Source organism: Saccopteryx leptura, chromosome 2 (assembly GCF_036850995.1).
Source record: "Saccopteryx leptura isolate mSacLep1 chromosome 2, mSacLep1_pri_phased_curated, whole genome shotgun sequence".
In the NCBI taxonomy this organism is placed as follows: Eukaryota; Metazoa; Chordata; class Mammalia; order Chiroptera; family Emballonuridae; genus Saccopteryx; species Saccopteryx leptura.
The window spans coordinates 8,133,990-8,152,101 of record NC_089504.1 but is presented as its reverse complement, the minus strand read 5'-3'; the positions used below and the strand labels follow the sequence as shown (position 1 = coordinate 8,152,101).

At 53.1% G+C, this 18,112-nt stretch overlaps 1 protein-coding gene across 2 annotated transcripts; it reads left to right on the top strand.

Moving 5' to 3' along the window:
- The first annotated feature begins 1,092 nt into the window (after positions 1-1,092).
- Positions 1,093-18,081, top strand: FPGS (folylpolyglutamate synthase). Of its 2 annotated transcripts, none has more exons than XM_066367076.1 (15): positions 1,093-1,372; positions 9,770-9,898; positions 9,988-10,041; positions 10,126-10,190; positions 12,596-12,710; positions 12,857-12,937; positions 13,068-13,129; positions 13,218-13,320; positions 13,640-13,717; positions 13,934-14,081; positions 14,177-14,266; positions 14,967-15,117; positions 15,256-15,331; positions 15,759-15,825; positions 16,945-18,081. In XM_066367076.1, exons 1-15 carry the CDS (start codon positions 1,250-1,252, stop codon positions 17,352-17,354), a joined length of 1,752 nt encoding a protein of 583 aa, XP_066223173.1. In that variant the 5' UTR covers positions 1,093-1,249; the 3' UTR covers positions 17,355-18,081. The 2 variants fall into 2 exon arrangements, with proteins under 2 accessions (XP_066223173.1, XP_066223172.1); XM_066367075.1 differs by lacking the exon at positions 1,093-1,372 and adding an exon at positions 8,519-8,709.
- Positions 18,082-18,112: the final 31 nt, after the last annotated feature.

The window sequence follows — 18,112 nt, the reverse complement described above, 5'->3', positions numbered from 1 at the left end:
GTGGAGTGCCTCCTTTGAAACCTTGCTGGGGGAGCAGAAGCACTGGAAGACACGAGGAGGAAAACAGGACAGTAAGGAGTTTCTGGGAAGCAGGGTTAGGGAACAAACTAGTCGTATAATCTAAGACAAGAGCCATGACTTCATGGAATGGCCCAGTAGAGAAAGCACGTATTGATTCCTGTTCCCTGGACAGAAGGACCATGTAGCCAAGTGTATAGTGGCTGTGCCACTTGAAGTATATGCACTGCTGGAAAGACGTTCCAAAGGCAAGAGGTGGAAATACACTGAGTTCATTTTATAAGAAAGCCAAGAAGGAATCGCTAAAATCCACCCATGGTTATTTGGAGTGGTTCTGTCCTTTATGCTTCTCTGTTTTCTCACTTCTTGAATTAATATTTTTATTCATGCAATTAAACCATATTTTAAAACAACCAAATCAGATCCTAGACTTTGGAGCTCTGGCTCCAAGTCCCCCCCCACACACACACACCTCCCCAGAGAACACTCCAGAGAGGAGGTTAGGACTAGTGGCAGCTGTAGGTCCATCTGCTTCAGCCTCCAAACCTGGTGTGACAGATGTCATCCCAGTCTTTGGGGTCATTACCCTGAGGCACTTAGTGAATCTCAAATAGCAGGTCAGCCAGCAAGAGGTGTGTAAACAGGAAAGGTCTTTACTAGCTGGTTTGGGTGGGCCCGAGGGTCACCTGCAGCCAGAGGAATGGGTCTGTGTCCTGGCTCCTTTGGTGAAGCACAGCCTCTCCCCTCAGCAGGCTCGGACTCCTTAGGTCAAGGGCGCCTCTGAATCCTGCTCCCTGCTCCTCAGGGATCCCAGCTGGGCAGGGCCAGGGCAAACAGGCCCTAATGGTGGGTAGATGGGCTGATAAAGCCAGCCCTGAAGGCTGGAAGTCTCCCACGTGCCTCTCCTGCCAGCACCCCCAGCTGCCTGCTCACCTTTAACCTCTGCCCAGTTATGTAACTATGGAAATTCTGCACTCTGGAAACCTCCAGAGAGGACAAGAGGTCCCTGGGCGGATGCTAGGATGTGAGCGCGAACCAATCAGGTAAGAGCTTCCCTGCACACTGGGGAGGCCCTGGGCTTCTGGTGGGGAGAAGGCAAGGTCTTGTGGGTAGCCTCTCAACTCCCCGTCCCACCTCTGGCCTGGCAGAGGCCTGCACAGAGCAAGCCTGTCTTGGCAGAGGTGGTCTGTGATCACTCTGCCCGCCTGGTTGGGGAGCATGAAGTCCTGGGATGAAAGGTGCCCGGTCCCTGGTTACCTCCTGGCCAGTGGTTGAGAAGCTCTGCTGGGAAGCAGCCATGGAGCCGCCAAGCCCGTCCAGGGGGCCTTTCTCAGCTAAACCTGCCTCCTTCCAGGTAGGAGAATGGTCACCTTGGGTGGGTGGCCTGCCTCTCCAAGCCTCAATTCTTTCTTTTGTTCAAATGGGTGTAAATATCCCTCGGGGGTCCGAGACCATCAGCAATGATAATAACCCCACCTTTCGTGGAACCCAAAGGGAAAGTTTGTCACTGATGAACCTGTTGTAAAGGCCTGGGATAGTCAGCACCCCCCACGGCTTTACAGCTCACAGTTGCCCCCACCCAGTTGGTGTGAGGAGGATCTTGAGTGAGGGTCTCTAGAGCAGAGCCCTTAAGGTAGCAGGTGTGGCTGGTGGCAAAGGCCACCTCTGGGGTCCTCTTGTATGTTTACATGATCTGTAGACAGGATTTCATCTGCTTGGCTCTCAGGAATGTTCTGTGGAGAAAGACTTAGTCTCATTTTATTTTATATTTTATTTAAGATATTTATTCATGCTAGAGAGAGGAGAGGGAGAGAGAAAATGGGGGGGGGGAGTGGGAAGCAACTTGAATTTGCTTCCCCTATGTGCCATGACCTGGCAAGCCAGGGCTTCAAACCTGCAACCTCAGCATTCCAGGTCCATGCTTTATTCATTGCGCCACCGCAGGTCAGGCTGTTAGTCCAATTTTAATAATAACAATTAACAATGATCAGGGCAACATTGATCAAGTTCTTACTACCTATTGGGTAGGGCCCACTGTTATCTGTGCTCACAGATGTGAAACCGTTATTGCCTGCATTTTATAGACCTGGTAGGTGTAGTTAAGAGCTATTAAGGACTTAGCTCCTTAAAGATTTCTAACCTTGTCCTGGTTGGATAGCTTAGTAGTTAGAGCATTGTCCTGATATGCAAAGGTTGTAGGGAATGGATTGTTGTTTCTGTCTGTCTCTCTAAAATCAACAAATAATTTTTTTTTTTTATTTACAAGGAGAGACAGACAGGAAGGGAGAGAGATGAGAAGAATCAACTCATTGTTGTGGCACCTTAATTGTTCATTGCTTGCTTTCTCATATGTGCCTTGACGGGGGCTCCAGCTGACCTTTGGGCTCAAGGCAGCCACCTTGGGAGCATGTCTGATTTCACACCTAAGCCGGCGACCCCACACTCAAGCTGGATGAGCCTGTGCTCAAGCCTGTGACCTCTGGGTTTCAAACCTGGGTTCTCAGCATCCCAGGCCAACACTCTATCCACTGCACCACCGCCTGGTCAGGCTCTTAACACTTTTAAGAAAGTTTTTATTCTGAAATACTAATATAATCATGTGGTTCAAACTTCAAAAACTATACAAGGGTGGCTGGTGAAAAGAAGGCAGCAGGAAGGTGACATTTAAGCAGAGACCTGGAATGAGTAGGAGTCAGTCATGTAAGCTTTTGGGGAGAGAAAGTTCAGGGCAGAGGGAACCACCAGTGCAAAGGCCCCAGGCTTTGTTATGCATTCACTCTGCATGACCTTCGGCAGGCTGAGGAAATCCTCTGTGCCTGTTTCCCAGGCAGACTAAATGCGTATCTTTAATGCTGAGTGCTAATTGTGGACTTTCTTTTTTTCTTTACAGAGACAGAGAGTCAAAGATAGGGACAGACAGGCAAAAACGGAGAGAGATGAGAAGCATCAATCATTAGTTTTTCTTTTTCTTTTTTTTGTAATTTTCCGAAGCTGGAAACGGGGAGAGACAGACAGACTCCCGCATGCGCCCGACTGGGATCCACCCGGCACGCCCACCAGGGGGCTCTGTTGCGACCAGAGCCATTCTAGCGCCTGGGGCAGAGGCCAAAGAGCCATCCCCAGCGCCTGGGCCATCCTCGCTCCAATGGAGCCTCGCTGTGGGAAGGGAAGAGAGAGACAGAGAGGAAGGAGAAGGGGAGGGGATGGGCGCTTCTCCTGTGTGCCCTGGCTGGGAATTGAACCCGGGACTTCTGCACTCCAGGCAGACGCCCTACCACTGAGCCAACCGGCCAGGGCAATCATTAGTTTTTCATTGCGACACCTTAGTTGTTCATTGATTGCTTTCTCATATGTGCCTTGACCGCGGGCCTTCAGCAGACTGAATAACCCTTTGCTTGAGCCAGCGACCTTGGGTCCAAGCTGGTGAGTTTTTGCTCAAACCAGATGAGCCCGCGCTCAAGCTGGCGACCTCGGGGTCTTGAACCTGGGTCCTCGGCATCCCAGTCCAACACTCTATCCACTGCGCTACCGCCTGGTCAGGCTATGTGGACTTTCAGAAAGGTAGGCATGCAGTTGGCCTTTTTGAGGATCTGAGAAGGCCAGCTGGGCTGGTGAGCGAAGAGATGATAAGATGGAAAGTTTGGATTTCATCCTAAGTACAATGGGAATCCACTGGAAGGTTCGAAGTAGAAGAGAGATAAAGTCTGATTTTTTTTTAAAAACGGTGGAGAATGATTGTAGGGTCAAGAGGACTAGCAGCCCTGGCCGGGTAGTTCAGTTGGTTAAAGTGTCACCCCAATACGCCAAAGTTGAGGGTTCGATCCCTGCTCAGGGCACATCCTAGAATCAACCAATGAATGCACAAGTAGAACAACAAATTAATGTTTCTCTTTCTCTCTCCTTCCTCTTTCTCTAAAGTCAATATTTTTTTTAAAGGGAGCAATAGCAAAGAAACTATAAGGTAGAGCAGCACTGGCAGCCTGGAGCACAGGGTGACCGAGTGGACAGGCCTGTGGATGGTGGGGTCTGGGGCGAGGGAGGGGGAAACCGAAGGGGAGGCCCAGGGTTAGGCTTGGACAGCGGGGTGGATGGTGCAGCCGTTTTCTAAGCTGGCAAGGCCGGGGGAGGAGCAGGTTTTGGGGCGGAGGTACAGGGAACATGTTATGGAGCTGACCGGGTTAGATGCCATCAGATGATCACGGGCCAAGGTTCACTTGGGAGTCAAATGTTATCACAGACCCGGATTAGCAGAACCTTGGACCGTCCAATGGGAAGAGAGTGCAGAAGGTATGGCCTTCGAGGAAAGGGGAGAAGCAGGAGGGAGGGGTCCAGGAAGCCCAGAGGACAAAGGCGATCAGAAAGAGGGGCATCATCAGTGTGTCACCTGCCACCCGAGATGGAGCCTATGGGTCTCTGATCACAGCTCTAGTTGTTTTCAGGGTCATGTTTAGAAGTAGAATTTCAGGGTCAAAGGGAATCTCATTTGTCCTCCTAATTAACTAAATTCATTAACACTTTAGCAACCAGTATCAGGGTGAGGATTAGGAGAGGCTGCCCCTTGAGGATACGGAACTCCGTCTAATGCAAGTCCCCCCCCCCCCCCAGTTACCGAAAAGTGTTTCCATGTAGGTCACTGGATGTAAGTAGATATTCGGAACTGAAGGAGTCTTTATGTATATCACAGGGGCAAAACCCTGCGTGGCCATAAATCTTTCCGTTCTGAATGCTAAGCTTCTGCACAGAGCTGTCAATGAGCTTGAACCTGCCGTGGTCTCCACAGAACGCTGGCTGGAGGAAAGGTGTAGCTGGACCTCTCCAGTCCAGGCTCTCTGGAGTGTGGTGGCCTTTGGAGACTTGTCCTCATTGAGACACTCCATCCTTTGTCCCAAAATATCCCCAGAAATTATGGGCTCATAAAGAGCTAATTTCAGGCCTCCCCCTAATACGGAGGAGACTGGAAGTCAGACAGGATCAGAGAGGGGAATTTCCCAGGGTTACACAGCACATCAACAGTGGAGAGCCAGGATGACCAGCTGTGTGGTGGTGAATGAGGGCAGGCTTTAGTGTCAGCAAATCGGATTGGAATCTTGTCTCTGCCATATACTGTCTGCATCACCCTGGGTGAGTTGCTTAACCTCTGGGAGCTTCCATTTCTTCACTTATAAAATGGGGGTAATCTCTAAGTCACACAATTCTCAAGAGGATGAAAACAAAGTGCAGGGCCCAGTACAGGGAGAACTGCTTAATAAATCTTAGCTAAAAGCCACTCACCCAAAAGTGTTTCAAGGCAGAGGCAAATGTGAGCAAAGACTTGGAGGTGGAAGAGGCCAAGACCAATTCTGGAAGTCCCTGCCAGCTGGCGGTGCTGAGGCCCTGCGGTGGTGGATGAGGCAGGAGGCGGGCAGGGGCTGGGCCTTGGCAGGCTTGCTGGCTTTATTAATCCTAAGGGAATGATGGGGCGGGAGAGGGGCAGTGGCCTAGGCAGATCTGAATTTAGAAAGTCCACCCTAGAACCCAGTCCCTTGACTTTGCTGGCCCGCTGTGTGACTCCAACCTGTCTCAGACCCTTCCTTCTCTGCACCTCAGCCTCCTGTCCCTGGAGCAATGAGAGTGCTTCTGATCAGAGTTTGCAAGTATGTATATTCCTTTGTAAATTTCCTCCTTTACTGTCCTCTCACCCCCTGGACAGGGCACTCTGTGAGCAGAACTTGTCATCTGTCCCCAGAAGCCAGTGTCCCCAGGGCCTAGCCCAGGGTCTGGCACAGAGACAATTTCTTGTCAAATGAATGAGTGAATGAACGAGTGCACTGATGACATCCTTCCCTCTGGGAGGGTGAGGATTAAAGCAGAACCCCTGCGCCCCTCACTCGCCCTCCACACTCCTGCAGTTCAGCCTCCCGTTGGTGGACACTGGCTTGCTTGCCAGTTTCTCCACACCTTTGTTTCCTTTTCTTTTTTCTCCAGACAATGACTTAGTTTCTATTGTTCTTTCCGGAGAGTGAAAACACCATCATGATAGTAATAGTGGTTCTCCAGGTGTGTGATGAAGGTGCCTTTGATTTTCTCTTTTACACATTCCCTTCGACGAACATCTCTGGCTTTTCAAATAAAAAACAATGGTGGCAAAAAAGAAAGCGTGAAAAAAAAAACAACAATGGTGGCCTTGGCCTGTTGGCTCAGTGGTAGAGCATCGGCCTGGCATGCAGAAGTCCCGGGTTCGATTCCCGGCCAGGGCACACAGGAGAGGCGCCCATCTGCTTCTCCACCCCTCCCCCTCTCCTTCCTCTCTGTCTCTCTCTTCCACTCCCGCAGCCGAGGCTCCATTGGAGCAAAAGATGGCCCGGGCGCTGGGGATGGCTCCTTGGACTCTGCCCAAGGCGCTAGAGTGGCTCTGGTTGCGACAGAGCGACGCCCCGGATGGGCAGAGCATAGCCCCCTGGTGGGCATGCCAGGTGGATCCCGGTCGGGCGCATGTGGGAGTCTGTCTGACTGCCTCCCTGTTTCCAGCTTCAGAAAACAAAACAAAACAAAACAAAAAAGCAATGGTAATTGCCTGGCCTGTGGTGGCACAGTGGATAAAGCGTCGACCTGGAATTCAGAGGTTGCCGGTTCGAAACCCTGGGCTTGCCTGGTCAAGGCACATATGGGAGTTGATGTTTTCTGCTCCTCTCCCTTCTCTTTCTTGCTCGCTCTCTCTCCTCTCTAAAATTAATAAATAAAACCTTAAAAAACAAAACAATGATAAAAGGTCCGGCCCACCTCCTGCCTTTGGAAATTCTTGACATCCTTGTGTCCCACACATGCAGTTGCTAAACTATTCACACATATATGTATAGAAAAAGTTTTGATGATTGAAAAAAGAAAGGAAAAGACAGGCTCTCTTTATCTCCCATGGGGCCAGGTGGGGGCACCTAGCAGGCTGAAAACTTTTTATTTTTTTAATTTTAAGATCTAATTGGTTTTATTGAATGATTCAGGAGTCAGGCAGCATCCCAGCTAGTATATAAAAAGTTGCTTCTCCACACAGCAAATCTTCAAGTGAAAATCTGATCTTATTTCTTTTAAAAACCATTTTACTGTTACATAACCAGGCAGTGGTGCAGTGGATAGAGCAGGGGTCCCCAAACTTTTTACACAGGGGGCCAGTTCACTGTCCCTCAGACCGTTGGAGGGCCGGACTATAAAAAAACTATGAACAAATCCCTATGCACACTGCACATACCTTATTTTAAAGTAAAAAAACAAAACGGGAACAAATACAATATTTAAAATAAATAACAAGTAAATTTAAATCAACAAACTGACCAGTATTTCAATGGGAACTATGCTCCTCTCACTGACCACCAATGAAAGAGGTGCCTCTTCTGGAAGTGCGGTGGGGGCCGGATAAATGGCCTTAGGGGGCTGCATGTGGCCCGCGGGCCGTAGTTTGGGGACCCCTGGGATAGAGCATCAGCCTGGGATCCTGAGGACCCAGGTTTGAAACCCCGAGGTTGCAGGCTCAAGCATGGGCTCACCAGCTTGAGCGCAGGGTTGCCGGCTTGAGCGTGGGATCATAGACTTGACCCCATGGTCTCTGGCTTGAAGCCCAAGGCTGCTGGCTTGAGCAAGGGGCTACTGGCTCGGCTGGAGCAGCCACCACCGCTACCCCACCACCCCCATCAAGGCATGTATGAGAAAGTAATCAATGAATAACTAAGGTGATGCAACTATGAGTTGATGCTTCTCATCTCTTTCCTTCCTGTCTGTCTGTCTCTCTCTCTTGCAAAAACAAAAAAAACAAAAAACAAAAAAAACCCCTAAAACTAAACAAACAAAAAAACCATTTTATTGTCACCCAAACTGCCGTATCTAGCATGTTGGCAGTATGCCACAGAGCGGCCCAACCAGGTGGAAGTCCAGTTCCCTAATTCTCTCTCTTCAATCCTTGGCTTTTCCCACATCGTTCCTTTCTTTCCTTTGCTTGGAAACCTCTCTCCCATCCCTACATCTCCCCAATTCCTCCTTATCCCCAGGCCTCCTCCAAGATGTTGCTTTCTTCCAAGAGGATCGCCCAGGCTGCAGGGGTTGGCAAGAAACCCCAGTAGCGTAGATGCCTGGTTTTCAGCCTACTGGCCCCCGCAACGGGGCTGTCAGACTCGTGAGGGCAGAGACCGCAACCCGCAGCCTGTGGTCTCTGCGTGGAGCTGGGACATTTGGGGCCAGGGTTTAGTGACCTTCGCAAGGTCATTTCATCCAGCTCGGAGCTGGTTCTTGCCTGGAGCAAAGGCTGAGGGCTGGCTGGGACTGGCTATTTTGGGGGTTGCGGTCTTGGGAGGGGGATGACAAAAGGTGTTCAAGTTTATCTTAGGAAGACGCGGATCTGCGAGCATGCCCCTCATAAATATGGGCAAGGCTCACAGCCCGAGAGACTGCCCCTCACAAGGATGGCATCCGCGGATTCTTATTGGTGCTGACGGGTTCCTTGGGCGGCGCTGATTGGCGGAGGGCGGGGCGGGGCGGGGCGGGGCGTCTCCCTCCCGGGCCCAGCGTGAAGTCGCCCGCGTCGCTACCATGTCGCCTGCACGCAGCCACCTGCGCGCGGCTCTTTACCTGGCAGCGGTTTCTCCGAATTGTGTAACAACTAGGGTGGCGGCAAGGCGAGAGTTAAGCGTGAGGCCGGCGCCGCAGGAACCCGGCATGGAGTATCAGGTATCCCGCAGGCAGGCCGGCGGTCGTGCTATATGACACGTGGGCCAGGCCTGAGCCACACAGCAACCTGGGCTGTCAGCTGAAGAGGAAACCAGGAAACCTGAGATTGGGGAGCTCGCGGGGGGCGGGGGGCGGCGACCTCTTGGAGTCGGGGGGTGGGGACAGGGACCAGGAAGTTGGTCCTGGGCCGCCGGATCTGGGAATTCTGAGGCCGAAGTGTCCCATGTTAGAGTTGGGAGGGGCACCCTGTGGTGTCCAGTGGCTCAGCTGGGGTTCTGGTGCCCCAAAGTCTCCGGAGACAGGAATCAGGAGTAATGGGGTGGAAAACGGAAAACTTCCACCTGGCTGTATGCCAGGGGCCAGTTGTCAGAGACCAGAACCTGATGCCAGCCAGGCAAGTGGCACCATTTTGAAGGGGTGGGGCTTCCAACCAACCACTGAGGCCCTAGGGGGAATAAATAGCACCCCCACTCTTACTTACCTCCAGTGTGGACCCTCCCGAGGCTGATGTACCTGCCTTCCTGGCTGGGTGACCCTGGACACACCTTTTCACCCTCCCAACCTCCTCCTTTTCTCCGTCTGGTGGCTTGAAGCCATTCTGCTCTTGGTCAGAATGCGGAATCCCAATCATCAGAGTTAAGCATGGAAGACTTTAAGGATTCCGTGTGCTGATTTCTCCAGTTCTAAGACCCCAGCCTTCTGTGGTTCTGGCCCCACCCCAGTAGGAGCCCGATTTAGTGGTGGACCCCTTTGGAAGATCTGAGGCAACGGCCCCAGGGGTGCACCCTGGCGAGCCTGATCCAGAAGGAAAGGGTTACCGTTATTCATGCTACCTGCTTAACCTGGCACTCCCTAGGTGAAGCCGAGTTGCCCCAGTTTTCATCTCTGCCAGAGCTGGAACAATGCCATGTTTTTCTCACCAGTGCCTAATCTCTAGGCTGGGGCAACAGGGTTGGCACAGCAGGCTGGTGCCCTGGTCTGGGCACTGGTGTTCTGGGTGCGTCTGTCCCTATGGACCCCTAGTAAGCCTTACCTGCTACCTGTAAACTGTGGTTGCCAGGAAGCTGTGCGCATGCTCAACACCCTGCAGACCAATGCCAGCTACCTGGAACAGGTGAAGCACCAGCGGGGTGACCCCCAGACACAGCTGGAAGTCATGAAGCTGTACTTGGCACAGACTGGTCTGCAGGTAAAGTAGGCAGGGCCTGTGAACATCCCTCACTCCTATTTGTCTGTGAGTCCTGTTGTTGAGTTAGGGACCTTGTCTGTCTGTCCCAGGTGGAGGACTTGGACCGGCTAAACATCATCCATATCACTGGGACCAAGGGGAAGGTATAGACAAGATCCAGGGGGAGCGTATCCACTTGGTGGGGTGGGGGTTGAGGGGACTATCCAGACAAGAACTTTTCTTTCTAGGGCTCCACCTGTGCCTTCACTGAATGTATCCTCCGAAGCTATGGCCTGAAGACAGGATTCTTTAGGTACTGAGGTGTGGAGGGATGTGGTGTCTCCTAGCTCCCTGGGGGGCTGTGGAACCAGCCAACACCTCTGGGCCAGGGTCACTTCCTGCAGCTCAGCTGCTTCTCTCTCTGCCCGACTTTTATTCATTCAACAAGCATTCGGTCAGCACTCATCACAATGGCTCAGGGCTATGGCAGGCTTTAATTTTCATAATGAAAAAAATTAGGCAAGGGTGGCAGTAACTTGAATGTATAAACTAAATATAGCTAGAATAGCCACATGACATGATTGTTTATCCAAGGACACTGACCTCTTTTCCCTTAGATTATCAAATTAAATAACAACAGCCAATACAACAATAGCCGTCCAGTGTGAATGAATCAAAATTTTACCTATTTTGGCCCTGGCCAGGTCAGGTAGCTCAGTTAGTTAGAGCGTCATCCTGATATACCAAGGTTGCAGGTTTGTTCCCTGGTCAGGGCACACACTAGAATCAACCAATGAATGTATAAGTAGGTGGAACAACAAATCAATGTTTCTCTCTCTCTAAAAAAAACAAAACAAAAAACAGAAAAAAATTGTATCTATTTTTAATCAGCAAAAAATCTGTTTTTTGGTGTGTCACAGAATTTTAGTAATTAGTTTACATGTGCAAAGGAATGGAAAAGGTTGAAAACCACTGATCTAGGCTCACACCAGAAGATGGGCCTGGGTGGGTTAGGGAGTGGGGGGTAGATACAGGTCCCTCATCTTTCGGCTGCACGTCTCCTAATCCCAGTAGCGGGATTGACCTGATGGTTAATCGCTCGGGATTCAGTCCTTGGGGTTGGGGCATTTAAGATTTTTGCCTCTTTTTTCTTTTTTTTTTTTTTTAAGATTTTATTTATTTATTATAGAGAAGAGGGGGGGGGAGCAGGAAGCATCAACTCCCATATGTGCCTTGACCAGGCAAGCCCACGGTTTTGAACCGGCAACCTCAGTATTTCCAGGTTGACGCTTTATCCACTGCGCCACCACAGCTCAGGCTTTTTTTTTTTTAATTTTTTAATTTTTATTTATTTATTTATTTATTTAACAGAGACAGAGAGAATCAGAGAGAGGGATAGACAGGGTCAGACAGACAGGAACGGAGAGATGAGAAGCATCAATCATTAGTTTTTCGTTGCACATTGTGACACCTTAGTTCATTGATTGCTTTCTCATATGTGCCTTTACCACGGGCCTTCAGCAGACTGAGTCACTCCTTGCTGGAGTCAGTGACCTTGGGTCCACGCTGGTGAGCTTTTGCTCAAACCAGATGAGCCCACGCTCAAGCTGGCAACCTCGGGGTCTCGAACCTGGGTCCTCGGCATCCCAGTCCGACGCTCTATCCACTGTGCCACCGCCTGGTCAGGCTACTTTTTTTTTTTTAAGAGAGGAGAGGGAGAGAGAGGAGAGACAGAGAGAGAGAAGGGGGGGAGGAGCTGGAAGCATCAACTCCCATATGTGCCTTGACCAGGCAAGCCCAGGGTTTCGAACCCTCTTTTTTCTATAACTAGTTCCTTCAAGTGACCTCTAAGCATCTGAAACCAGCCCACTGAAGTCATTTCAGACCATTGTGTTTTCCCTAACCAGTTGTTTTTTCAAAATAAAGAAGTGGAGAGAAGGACTCATAATACAAAAGGGGTTTTCTTTGAGGATTCCAATATAAGCCAACAATCTCCCTTCTAAAATAGTTTTTGGGTTAAAACCCAGCCTTCGATTTGAGCCTATGTAGCCTTGTGGGCCACCCCAGGGATGCTGGAGAAGGGCTGGGCCGAGGGAACTATGAGAGACTCAGGAGAGGTGAGACACAGGCCAGTGGCCTCAGCCCCACCCGGGCCTGGGAGTTCTGAGATGAAGAGCCAGCGCTTTTTTTTTTCCCCCTGTATTTTTCTGAAGTTGGAAATGACGACAGGGAGGCAGTCAGACAGACTTCTGCATGCGACCGACCGGGATCCACCCGGCACGCCCACCAGGGGGTGATGCTCTGCCCATTGCTCTGTTGCAACCCGAGCCATTCTAGCGCCTGAGGCAGAAGCCATAGAGCCATCCTCAGCGCCCGGGCCAACTTTGCTCTGATGGAGCCTCGGCTGCAGGAGGGGAAGAGAGAGACAGAGAGGAAGGAGAGGGGGAGGGGTAGAGAAGCAGATGGGCGCTTCTCCTGTGTGCCCTGGCCAGGAATCGAACCTGGGACTCCTGCACGCCAGGCCGACGCTCTACCACTGAGCCAACCGGCCAGGGCTAAGAGCCAGCACTTTCTTGAGGGCAGGGGGAGCCAGGGAAGGGTTTTCAGGACAGTGACATCATTAGATTTGTGTTTCCAGAAAAGGAGTGGGGTGGGGAGGTAGGGGAAGGCCTGGGGGCTCGGCCAGGGAGTCCTGATGATCTCAGGTCTCCCCGCCAGCTCTCCCCACCTGGTGCAGGTACGCGAGCGGATCCGCATCAATGGGCAGCCCATCAGCCCTGAGCTCTTCACCAAGCACTTCTGGTGCCTCTATCACCGGCTGGAGGAGACCAAGGTTTCCATGCAGGAGGGCTGGTGGGGGCAGGGAAGGGGGCACTGGAGTGGGTGGATGGACCCAGGAGGCGCTGCACATCCCAGGACTCCATCTGCCCGGAGCAGAGGCTGCAGGGCCTCCGGGCTCTGACATGTTCCTGTCCACAGGACAGCAGCAGCTCCGTCTTCATGCCCGGATACTTTCGCTTTCTCACGCTCATGGCCTTCCATGTCTTCCTCCAAGAGAAGGTGTGTGCCTACTCCCTAGCACCCCGTGTCTAACTAAGGCCTTGGGGAGGGGAATCTTAAGCAGGTTGGGGGCTCCCATGTGGCATCCGGTGCCCCCGTACCCCTTGCCATGCCTTCTGATCCTTTACAGGTGGACCTGGCGGTGGTGGAAGTGGGTATTGGTGGGGCTTATGACTGCACGAATATCATCAGGTGAGGATGGCTGCCTGGGGAGAGGGATGGTGGCCATGAGCCCAGGTGGCTCAGGGGAGGAGCGTCGTGGCTCTTTTGTTTTTCACAGGAAACCTATTGTATGCGGGGTCTCCTCTCTTGGCATTGACCACACCAGCCTCCTGGGGGACACAATGGAGAAGATCGCATGGCAGAAAGGGGGCATCTTCAAGGTGACCAGGCAGCTCCAGGGAGGGGAGGTCCATGGACAGCTTGGGGCTGGCCCTTAGGGCTCAGGGAGGTGAGGCTGGGGCAGGGTCCTTTGTACCCTAACTCAGGACAAGGCCTCAGACATCAGTTGGGTCTGAGTTCTTGTCTCAGCTCTGCTGTGACTGGAGTAAGTTGAGGCTCATCCCCAGCCCCAGTCTCCCCATTGAGGGGTTCCCACAGGTCCAATGGGAGGAGGCTGAATGGGCTGCCCCGAGCCAGGGGTGTGGGTGCCAGAGATGGAGATGGACACCAGCAGCCTCTGTCTTACTCTGACCTCCACAGCGTGGCGTCCCCGCCTTCACCGTGCCCCAGCCTGATGGCCCCCTGGCCGTCCTGAAGGAGTGTGCCGAGAAGGTCTCGGTGAGTCTGATTGGAAGTGCTGGGAGCCGCTTTATCCTTCCGGGCTTCAGTGTGCTCGCTTGTGCAGTGAGGACCAGTTGTTCGTCCAGCCGGAGCACATGTTGGGCTAGGAGCAGGGCTTGGTGGGTTCTGGTTGGTGGGAAAGATGGAAGGGCTGATGACATCAGGAAAGGCCTCCTGGCCAGGGTGGCAGTAGCTCCCCTGACTCCTCTGCAGTGTCCCCTCTACCTGTGCCCACCCCTGGAAGCCCTGGAGGAAGGGGGACCACGGCTGGCCCTGGGCCTGGAGGGAGAGCACCAGCGGTCCAATGCTGCATTGGCCTTGCAGCTGGCCCGCTCCTGGTTGCAGCAAAAGGACCACCAAGGTAAGTAGGCTGGCTGGTGGTCGGGGGACATGTGGAGCCTGCCTCTGAGGCTTCTGAGAACACCCAGTCCCACACAGCCCTCCCTTGTCCCCCAGGCATTGGGGAGCTGAAAGTGTCCAGGCCAAGCCTCCTATGTCAGCTGCCCCTGGCACCCGTGTTCCTGCCCACGTCCCGCATGCGGCACGGTAAGAGACCTTCCTGCCCAGCGAGCTCCCTTCAGATGTTTCTTTCTGTGTCCTATTTGAGAGGTGGGGGCAATTCAATATGGTATGCAAGAGAAAGGACTCTGAAGTCATTAAGCTTTCCTGGACTTGAGTTCATTCACCAACTGCCAAATGAGATGATTATAGGATCCACTGTGAGGTGACATCACCAAGGGACTGAGCCCAGAGCCTGGCCAGTATGGGATAAAGTGCCCAGCCAGTAGTAGCTGCCGTGACTGCCATCCTGGTCACCATCATCAGAAGACCGTGGGAATGGTGATCCTTTCAGGCTCTTGCTTCCCCCAAAACCTTCAGCACATAGTAGGTGCTCGTGGCTGCTAAACCCCATCAGCAAATGGTTCCAGTGTGCCCACTGTGTGCCAGGCCCTGTGTGGGGCCCGTGACAAAGCCCTGGAGCCAGGTAGATCTTGAGTCACATACCATCCCAAAGACTCACTTGCTCTGTGATAAGGGCTAATATATGATAGTCCCCCCGCCCCAGGGCTGCGGTAGAAGAGCTGATCTGATATAATCCCACTGACTGCCACCCAGTCAGTCATAGGCTCTGGGGCTGATTAGCTCCTCACAGAGTTCAGATGGGAGCGTTGAGGGCGGGTTGTGTGTGCGAGTTGAGGACTGGGGTGGGAGAGGTGTGGGAAAGCTGCTTTCCCTTCTACTCCAGGGCTTCGGGACACGGAGTGGCTCGGCCGGTCGCAGGTGCTGCGGCGCGGGCCCCTCACCTGGTACCTGGACGGCGCGCACACCTCCAGCAGCGTGCAGGCCTGCGTGCGCTGGTTCCGCCAGGCGCTGCAGCGTCTCGGGAGGCCGGGCAGGTGAGCGTCGGGCAGAGGGGCTGTCGGGGCGGGGCCCCGGGGGAGGGTGAGGCGGGGCCAGGCCAGCAGGGAGGAGGGCAGTTTCTGGAGGAATGGCGGGAGGAGCGGTTCTGACGTCCATCCTCGCCCCTCCCGCAGCGGTCCCGAGGTGCGTGTCTTGCTCTTCAACACCACCGGGGCCCGGGATTCCGCGGCCCTGCTGAAGCTGCTGCAGGTGAGCGAGAGGCTGGCGGGTGGATGGGCGCCAGGCAGCCCAGCCGAGTTCTGGCTGTGACCCCACCCCCCAGCGGTGCCTTCATCCCTGAGCCTCCGTTCTTCAGTTGTTAAATGAGGCTAGTTCCTGGATGGGGAGCCTACTCAGTAGCTGGGTGACCTTAGGCTGTACCCCTGCCCCCAAACCTGTTTCTCCATTTGTACAGTGGGCTGTGCTTGCCCAGGCCACAGGCCAGGCAGGGTACACTGCAGTGAGGGGGAAGCAGCGAGATGCTGTGGCGGGGTTATGCCGCGCCACTCCAGCGACAGGCATCTCCCGAGATGGGACGTGTGCGCGGGCTCCCGCGGCTGCGCTGTATGGAGGTCGGGGTAGGGGCAGGGTATCCTCGCAGGGTTCTGACACCAAGCTTTACCCCTTCGCCTCATAGCCCTGCCAGTTTGACTATGCTGTTTTCTGCCCTAACCTGACAGAGGTGTCATCCCTAGGCAATGCAGGTGAGAGGTGACAGGCACGGCCCCTTGAGGTGGGCAGGGAGTGGAGGGCCTTGAAATGGACTGCTTTGATGGTGACAGTGGGGGCTGCTGAACTTGAGGTCTAGGGTACGAGCTAGATTTGTTTTATTGTATTAATATCCTTTGGTACATTTTGAATTTTGCCTGACTGCAATACCAAAAGATCATTGGGGAAAACATTTTTCAAAATGCAGGTTAAAGCCTGATCAGGCGGTGGCGCAGTGGTTAGAGCGTCGGACTGGGATGCGAAAGGACCCAGGTTCGGGACCCCGAGGTCGCCAGCTTGCTCGCAGGCTCATCTGGTTTGAGCAAAGCTCACCAGCTTGGACCCAAGGTTGCTGGCTTGAGCAAGGGGTTACTGGGTCTGCTGAAGGCCTGCAGTCAAGGCACTTATGAGAAAGCAATCAATGAACAACTAAAGTGCCACAACAAAAAACTGATGATTGATGCTTCTCATCTCTCTCCGATCCTGTCTGTCCCTATCTGTCCCTCTGACTCTCTGTCTCTGTAAAAAAAAAAAAAGCAGGTTAAAACCTACTAATGGTTCTTAGTGGGTCTTAATCAACATTTTTTTATTTTAAATAGGAAATATTTGTGTGTTTTGTATGTAAGGGCAGGCACTATTTTATGAAGATTCTGTTCAGACATTTATATACGCATAAGTGAGTTGTGGTTTGCCATTGTAAGATGTTTTTTTTCTACTGCGGGTCCCATTCAGAAAAATTTGAATATTATAAAAAAATAATACAGCTCCCCAGGCCCCACATCAGACTGTCTGGGGAGAGTCCAGGAATCAGCATTTCTAGAGATGCTTATACTTACCTTCCCAGTGATGGACCCTGTCCATTTTGCAGTAGAAGGCTAGTATGGGAAGGTGTGCTCAGTGGAGAATGTCTCAGCTTTGAAGCTGAACTGCCTGGCTTTCCTTCCCCTGGCTCTGAGACACTGTGCAAGTCACTGAACCTCTCTGAGCCCGTTTCCTCATAGCGTCCACTATGAGGACTGAAATGCATGTAAGGGGCCTGGATTAAGCAGGTGTCCACAGCATGCCTACCCTTCCCCCATGCCCCTCACTGATGCACCTGTCCCTGTGTCGTGTAGATCAGCAGAATTTCATGGTGACACTGGACCAGGTGTTGCTCCGCTGCTTGGAACACCAGCAGCACTGGAGCCGCCTAGACAAGGAGCTGGCCAGCCCAGACCTTGGGAGCACCCCCAGCCCGGAGCCTGCTGGGCCCGCATCCCTGCTGCTGACACCCCGCCTGCCCCACACCCACAGCACCAGTTCCCTCGTCTTCAGCTGCATCTCCCATGCCTTGCAGTGGATCAGCCAGGGCCGGGACCCTGTCTTTCAGACACTAGGTCCCCCACAGGACCTCCTCGCCCACCCTGTGGCAGACAGTGGGGCCAGCGTACTCCGTGAGGCAGCTGCCGTCCATGTCTTGGTCACAGGGAGCCTGCACCTGGTGGGCGGTGTCCTGAGGCTGCTGGAGCCGTCCCTGTCTCAGTAGCCAAGGCAGTGGGGCTTGGAGGTGGAGCTGCCCACACCGCCCTGCGTCTCCTCAGGAACTCCTGTACTAGGTGCCTTCCGTCTTGTGCTTTCCTGATTCTGTCTAGACTGGCCCAGGGGCCTGCGCTCTGGGCAGCGACATAGATGGCTGGTGGGTGGGAAGCTGAGACCAGACATCCTGTCTCTGAGCCCGTGGTGTCCTTGGACCTCCGTTCCCCCTGAAGACAGCTGGGGGCTTTCCAGTTCTGCTGTGGCAGTAGGCCTGGCAATCCAGCCTGTCTCCCTCCCACCCTGGCCAGGCCGAGGGTCCTCCCAGGTACAATTTCCTCCTCTCAGTGGCCTTCTGGAAAAGGGGAGGGTCCCTGCCTGAGGGCTCCTGGGGACAGAGGGTGGCTGGGTTGAATTAAAGTCTTTTACCTTTTTAAAAAGGAAATAGCAAAATGTTTGGTTTAACCCTCTGGTGTACAAAGGGGGCTGGGGGCTGGGGTAGTCAGGAACCGGATTGTGCAGGAGCCTGCGCTGTGTCCCGGGGCAGGTCCCTTCCTCCCTGTGAGCCTCAGGTGTCTGTCTGAGAAATGAGAAGACTGCTCTGGGCTTTGTTGACTACATGCCAGGCACCGCTTTGCAGACCTCCCCACAGACCTTGTGATTGAGAATTCTCATAACCCATTTTACAGAAAAGGGAGCTGTGGCTGGCTTAGGAAGCTGTGGGACCTGCCCACAGTCACACAGACAATAAGTGCCAGGTCCAGGATTTGA